Genomic DNA, 7,604 nt, shown 5'->3' with positions numbered 1-7,604 from the left:
CATTCCTCTCTCTTTCAATACACTCTCTCTGTTTACATTTTCCCCGCTTTGCTTCCCCCCCATGTTGTTCTGCTTCTGTTCTCTTTTTGTATCTTTTTATTTTCTTGTCTCTGCTTGTGATCTTGATTCATGCATTTCTTTTCTCACATATCTCTCAGTCTCACATCCTTTCCTCCTCTCTGCCCTCGTCTTTTTCTCCCCCTTCACACCTCTGCTATTGCCCCCTCTCAGTGTTCCTGCCGGCGGACGCGGCCCACTCGGTGCTGCACCGGCTGCGCAGGGCCAACTTCTTGCTGGAGGAGATGAAGCAAGGTAACATCCAGAGGGAGTGCCGCGAGGAGATCTGCACCTATGAGGAGGCCCGTGAGGCTTTCGAGAACGACGAGAAGACGGTGAGGGGATGAGCGACGCATCACATCAGACCTACAATCCCTCTTTCTTCTTTTTGTGATACATTTTTTATTAGCACCATTTATATCATTCAGACATACAAAACAAATTCCACAATGTATGACAGGTAATGTCAGATGGCGCACAGAACAGAGAAACACAAATTACACAAGAACAAAAACACTCTCCCACCCTCCACCTTCTGCGGCCTCAAGGAAAACAAAACAAACAAACAAAAACCACACCTTGCCTAATCACTCTCCTCTATTTCTTGTGGCACTGAGGTCATTAGGTCTGATATTTGTGCTGCTGTGCTTTTCCATAGGTTGATAGTTGATGATTTGGCTTTGTTAATCCTTGCTGTAGAGAACTCAAGCATAACTATGTCTAGAAAATACGCCAACCACTGTTTTATACAAAGCTAGTGAGGGGGGAGCCAGCGTTAAGCTATCATTTTCTTGGTTGTAGTTGAGCCAGCTAGCCAGATTTTCCTCTGTCTCCCAAGCAGATGTAATTTAGAGTCGTCATTAAGTAACAAAACAATCGGGTCAGTAGGAATTCGACATCCTATCACATCAGATATTATTGATGTTGTTTTATTCCAGAACTCATGCACCTATTCACACTCCCAGACCATATGCAGGAAAGTTCCAGTTTGTTCAGGTTGACCGACCGTGCAATAGGGAGTGGGAATGACTTTAGAGACGTATCTCTTCTGGGGAGTCCAATATGTCCTATGACATATGTTGAAGTGGATATAGATTTGCCCTTTCTTCTTTCTTGAAGGCTAAATACACACAGGAACGGAAAAGTAAAACACCTGCCACACATTGCATACCAACATAAACCACATAAAGAGATCGTTTCTTATTTTAATCATTTAGTCTTTTGAGTTACCAGTTGTAATGTCACATGTTAATATCACTGTATAAGTGATATTATCTCAAGCAGGCAATCATGTGTTTAGAGGTTTCCCAACCAGCCGGTGACTGGTCAGACAAAAAATGTACCAGACCTCATGAGGTCATTAAACAAAAACAAGCAGCAAAAACACACAATGTTCCACAGGGTAGTACAAAAAAATGTAATTATCTTTCTGCTGTTTAATTCTCATAATTAATTCTTATCTCAGCTTGCCTGCTGGCTGGAAATCTCTGAACAAAGGACTCCCAGCTGGAACTAAATGCCACAAATCAATATTACTACTGCTGAGTAACTCATACCAGCCACCCTATTTAAATAAAATCCAAAAATCTTTTCAAAGTGCTATTTTGTTTGGTTCATGTATCCAGTAATGAAATCCTATGCCAAGAGTGGTCGCTTGTGGAATGTGGGTGTTTTTTCAGGAAGTGATGATTATCAGCAGGAAGAACAGCCGAGTCCATGCTAGAGAAGGAGGCGTATTTGTAAAACTATTGTGGGAGGCCAGAGAGCAAAGTTACGCAGATGGATGTGCACAATCATGTGGTCGCTTTTTGTTCAGATGTTATTGTCTGCTGCCTTTGTGTTGCAGTAATCCAGATATAAAGTATTCATACAGTGGACACTGTGTGGACTGTGACCCTGTGTTTTGGAAACAGTTCTATGACACCATGTTTACACTTAGCCTGCATGAATGTAGCTAAGTCTTATTTTGAAGATAATATTTATGGTCTTGTATTGTTTTCTTTTTTCACAACATGTGTGTCTGTCTCCTGATTGGCTGCAGAGACGGTTCTGGGAGGAGTATGTGCGGGAGAGCAGTCCATCTGGAGGGCTGGAGACAGTGGTTGGAGGAGTCCACTCTCTCTACTTGATCGTGCCATTGCTGCTGGTTGTGCTCATCATTGTCACCGTCGCCATTACTGTGTGGCGCTGCCACTCCCGCAAGCGCTCGCAGCGCAGCCCCAGCCTGGGACACTCGCATAATGACCACGTCCTGTCAGTGGTCTCTATGGACCATTGGGGGAGGGAATCAGAACTCAGCGTCCACAGCAGCCCAGCTTATCCAGGCTCAGAGCTCACATCAGGAAGAGGAAGTGGTGGAGACCCGCCGCCATCTTATGAAGAGGCTGTGGGCCATGCAGACGTCCAAATAGAGACGGAGCCACCTCCACAGTATGAGGATATAGTCAACACTAGCTCTACTAGTGGTACTAGCGGTGGCCATGGGAAGTAAACCTGTCTCTCACTACTACCCCAACAAAAGCTCTAACCTACACTAAGACCATCTGATCATTTAGCAGTATCACTGTTGTGGTATCACCAGCCTTCCCCATTCAACACATTCAGAAAGACTATTAACTGTCTGGTCAATGGACTAATGCAGTCTTTGCCTGAGCCAGCGCTGTTGAAATTTGCACTAACCTTTTCATCATTGAGGTGAAGTGATAGCAGGAAGGATATTGCAATACCAAAACCAACCAACCTCTGCTGATTTTCCTCAAGTTGCATCTATGCTGTCACACTGTAGCAAATCATTTAACTAAGCGGGCATAACAAATGTTGCATGTGGAGGAAAGAAAAGGATTCTGATTGCCATAATGGACGAAAACTATTCCAAAAGTCTATATGGGGGCTGGATCGATGCTTTATTGTAGTTTAGTGCCAATTTTTTTAGGCTTAAGTCGCCAATAGCAGATATTTTGCAACAACTTTTAATACCTTTTAAATTTGACCTCTTTGTTGTCAAAAAATAAGAATTGTGTATATTGCATACTTTTACAAAATGTTGCTTTGCAAAACTCGGAAACAGCATTTAGACCACAAAACAACAATTCCAGTGAAACCCAGACAAATTAAAATTGTGTTAAGAAATCAAGCTTATAATTTCTTATGTCTAATCTTGAGATGGGGGGATGATACCGAAGATCGTTTCACAGTGTGTAACTGAGATTGTGTCAATACAAGAACACCACTTGACTGGTGACTGTCTGCAGCTTTAAACATCACTGGTGCTTCAGAAAGTGAAGCGGCTAAACTATATTGCTACGCTACGACGAGAGGAGAATAACTGAGAAATGTGGCAATGTACACTAGAAAGCCATAATCGATAGTATGATAACATTTTCATCTGATAAGTAATAATGTTATAAAAGTAATAGACTAATTTAATGAATATTCTCCAATCACATCACATTGCGACTCATAAAATAACACATTTGAGACTAAAACTATTAAAATCAGAGAGGTGTTAAGTACTGCTTCGGCTTGTCTTGAAGGGCTGCTGTAAGTTTTACAAGCTACCAGATGTCACTGTGTTTGCTGTGTTTAAAGCCCTAAAGCTTCAAATGTTTTTCAGCACAAATAGAAAGAAAGCCCCAAAGCATCATAAGGCTTTATTGGCCCATCCCTAGTCTAACCTGTAAGCAAACAATTATGTAGTCCAATATTAACTTGTTAGCTCTGCTTGGTCGACTGACTCCTGAGGGAAATATCTAGGTCATTAGTTTGCTAAATACAAAAAATGTCTTTGCCAGACATTCATTTACGTTTTGCAATTTCGTTCTGGGCAAATAGTTTTGTTGTTGATTTGCTTGTCTGGGCTTGTTAACTGTAAATGATCTCTGAAAATGATCCGTTATTGCAGGCCAAACAAATGCATCGGTCCAGCTTCAGTATACACTTGTGAATGTTTTTGGAATTTAAAATTCAAGATAAGACCAGCAGTTATAAAGGGGGAGCGCTGAAATGTGTTTTGTGTATGTGTGCCATATGTGCTTATATTTTGGTAATGCATGCAGTTTGGTCTATACACCTGAGGTTGGATCTGGCTATGCACTTTTTGTTGAGGGTCAGTGCTTGCTTGCCCATGTCCTTTTCTGGGCTGTTGACAGTTGCTCAGAGCCTGCTTTAACTGTGAAAATCTTCCCCTACTTTTTCCCCTAAAGCAAATCTAACTGTGTTGGATATGACTACAGAGTCTTCTGCTGCGCCACTTTCCCCAAAAGCACACAGAGTGTTCTTCACCATAAATGTAAGTTGTAGAGTGACTTGCACAGGAATGTGGGACAGAAAGCAATAGAAAGATAAGTTTTGGGAAAAGAGGTATCAGAAGGGAGGTTCTGTATTTAACGACACTATGGACAGAGCTCACGTTTAGCATGTGTAATGTACCTGAATATAAATATGTATAGTCTGTACGTGTGAAAGTACATTGATATTGGTTTTTACTGCATAGGAATGCAGTGAATGCATTGACACTAGTGTAACTATTATACAGTATGCCGTGGATAAATGAAGGCCCTTTGTGTACTCAAACTGGGATGTTTGATTAAAATCAGGATAGTCTGGTTTGATGTCTTCAGCGTCACTCTCAGCCGTTACAATGTCACTGTAATACTTGGGGGGGGGGGGAGTGCTCATACTATATATGGAGTGTTTCTGCATACACTCTCAAAACCAAATATCTCTGTCTAATGTTCAAGGATACTGATACATGTCACATTTCCTGTCTACACCTCACAGACTTTGAGCACTGATTATTATTCTACATTTTTTGTGAGTTCACCTGTGGACCTCCGCACTTGCTATGACCTTAAACTGAGTTGTGCTGGTGGGGCTAGCCATTTTGGTTAGGTCACTTGTACTCTTACTTGTTTTTTTTGTTTTTTACAATGCCTTATCAAACAAACAAAATGTTATATAACATTAAATGCAAAATAACTTGTTATAAATCCTTCATATGTGCAGAAGCTTGAATTAATTTGTAATAAAACAAAAAATGTGCTATATGTTTCCTTCATTTCATTTTATTATTATTATTTTTGTGTTCTGTGTGTTTAAACTTGAGTTTTATTCCCTGCCTGACTCACCCGAGGAGCCACAGGGTGTCCGCAGGGTCTTTAAAGACTATTAAAAGTTGATGAATCAATTTAGTGACAATTAAGGACCTTATGAACATGAATCAAAAATATAAATCTTAAAAAGTAATAAAAGTAATTTTCAGAGTTATTACATTACATAGCTTATATGCTAGTGTTTGTGTGAATTTAGTTATTGCGCAGGAGCTTAGTAGGATTCTGTGTAGTTTATTTTCGGAATCCTGATGTTGACATCCTTTGAAAAGGACAACTGTTACTGACTGACTGCTGCTCAATAACCTCAAGGGCTGATGGAGCAGTTCCAGATTACCTACAAAACACAGCATATACTACGACATTTTTATGGCATTAATATACTATGACTTTTTATGAATTTTTTAAGACATACACTATGACTTTTTTATGGCATACTATACCATGGCTTTTTTCATAACTTTTATGGCACACTATACTTTGACTTTTTATGACTTTTGATGACATGATATGCTACGACTTTTTCATGATATACTATACCATGATTTTATTATGGCATTGTTTCATGACATACTATAACTTTTTTATGAATCTTTTATGACATACTACAGTGAGTTTTTCATGACTTTTTTAGCATGCTATACTATGACTTTTTATGAAATTGATATGACATACTATACTATGACTTTTTATCACTTTTGTCTACATACCATAATATGACTTTTTTTCCACATATTATACTACGACTCTTTTATCACTTTTTTTGACACACCATACTATGACATTTTCGACATACTATACTATGACTTTTTATCACTTTTGTCGACTTACTATATAAAATCAAATGGTATGTCGAAAAAAGTGATAAAAAAGTAATAGAGTATATCAAAAAAAGTCATAGTATGTCGAAATAAGTGATAAAGTCATAGTATTGTATGTCGAAAATATAAAAAAAAAGTCAGAATATAGTATGTCGAAAAAAGTCAAAGTATACTATTATCGAAAAAAGTTATAATATGGTATGTCAAAAAAAGTGATAAAAAAGTCGTAGTATAGTATGTCAAAAAAGTGATAAAAAAGTCAAGTATAGTAAGTCAAAAAAAGTGATTAAAAACTCATAGTATAGTATGTCGAAAAATTTATTAAAAAGTCATTGTAGGGTATGTCAACTAAAGTGATAAAAAAGTCATAGTATAATATGTCGAAAAAAGTCATTGTATGGTATGTCGAAAAAAGTTATAAAAAAGTCAAAGTATAGTATGTCGAAAAAAGTGATTAAAAACTCATAGTATAGTATGTTGAAAAAAGTGATAAAAAAAGTCATAGTATAGTATGTCGACAAAAGTGATTAAAAATCGTTGTAGGGTATGTCAAAAAAGTGATAAAAAAGTCATAGTATAGTATGTCGAAAAAAGTCATAGTATAGTATGTCGAAAAATTTATTAAAAAGTCATAGTATGGTATGTCGGAAAAAGTGATAAAGTCATAGTATAGTATGTCGACAAAAGTGATAAAGTCATAGTATAGTATGTCGAATAAAGTCATTAAAAAATCTGTATGGTATGTCGAAAAAAGTTATAAAGTCAAAGTATAGTATGTCGACAAAAGTGATGACAAAGTCATAGTATAGTATGTCGAAAAAAGTCATAGTATAGTATGTCGAAAAAAAGTGATAAAAAAGTCATAGTATAGTATGTCGAAAAAAAGTGATAAAAAAGTCATAGTATAGTATGTCGAAAAAACTGATAAAGTCATAGTATAGTATGTCAAAAAAAGTGATTAAAAAGTCATAGTATAGTACTTCGACAAAAGTGATAAAAAATCGTAGTATAGTATGTCGAAAAAATTTATTAAAAAATCAGTATGGTATGTCGAAAAAGTCATATTATGGTATGTCGAAAAAAGTGATAAAAAAGTCATAGTATAGCATGTCGAAAAAAAGTAGTAGTCAGTCATAGTCATAGTATAGTCGATAAAAAAGTCATAGAATGCTATGTCAGAAAAAGTCATAAAAAGTCATAGTATAGTATGTCAAAAAAAGTAATTGTATGGTATGTCGAAAAAGTCATATTATGGTATGTCGAAAAAAGTGATTAAAACAAAGTCATAGTATAGTATGTCGAAAAAAGTCATTGTAGGGTATGTCGAAAAAAGTGATAAAAAAGTCACAGTATAGTATGTCGAAAAAAGTAATTGTATGGTATGTCGAAAAAAATGATAAAGAAGTCGTAGTATAGTATGTCGAAAAAAGTGATAAAGTCATTGTATAGTATGTCGAAAAAAGTAATTGGGTATGTCGAAAAAAGTGATAAAAAAGTCATAGTATAGTATGTCGAAAAAAAGTGATAAAAAAGTCATAGTATAGTATGTCGAAAAAAGTGATAAAAAAAGTCATAGTATAGTATGTCGAAAAAAAGTAATTGTATAGTATGTCGAAAA

General features: G+C 36.7%; 1 protein-coding gene across 1 annotated transcript in view; it reads left to right on the top strand.

The window, feature by feature from the left end:
• The window catches only part of prrg1 (proline rich Gla (G-carboxyglutamic acid) 1), a 6,697-nt gene extending 1,599 nt beyond the window's left edge, over positions 1-5,098 (top strand). The window contains exons 3-4 of the mRNA XM_078258911.1: positions 232-392; positions 2,099-5,098. Of these exons, the coding sequence (XP_078115037.1) occupies positions 232-392; positions 2,099-2,548 (611 nt within the window). The 3' untranslated portion in view covers positions 2,549-5,098. The remainder of the gene's footprint in view (positions 1-231; positions 393-2,098) is intronic.
• Positions 5,099-7,604: the final 2,506 nt, after the last annotated feature.

Source organism: Sander vitreus, chromosome 9 (assembly GCF_031162955.1).
Source record: "Sander vitreus isolate 19-12246 chromosome 9, sanVit1, whole genome shotgun sequence".
Taxonomy (NCBI): domain Eukaryota; kingdom Metazoa; phylum Chordata; class Actinopteri; order Perciformes; family Percidae; genus Sander; species Sander vitreus.
The sequence above is the reverse complement of the archived record's forward strand: the minus strand, read 5'-3'. Positions and strand labels throughout refer to the sequence as shown.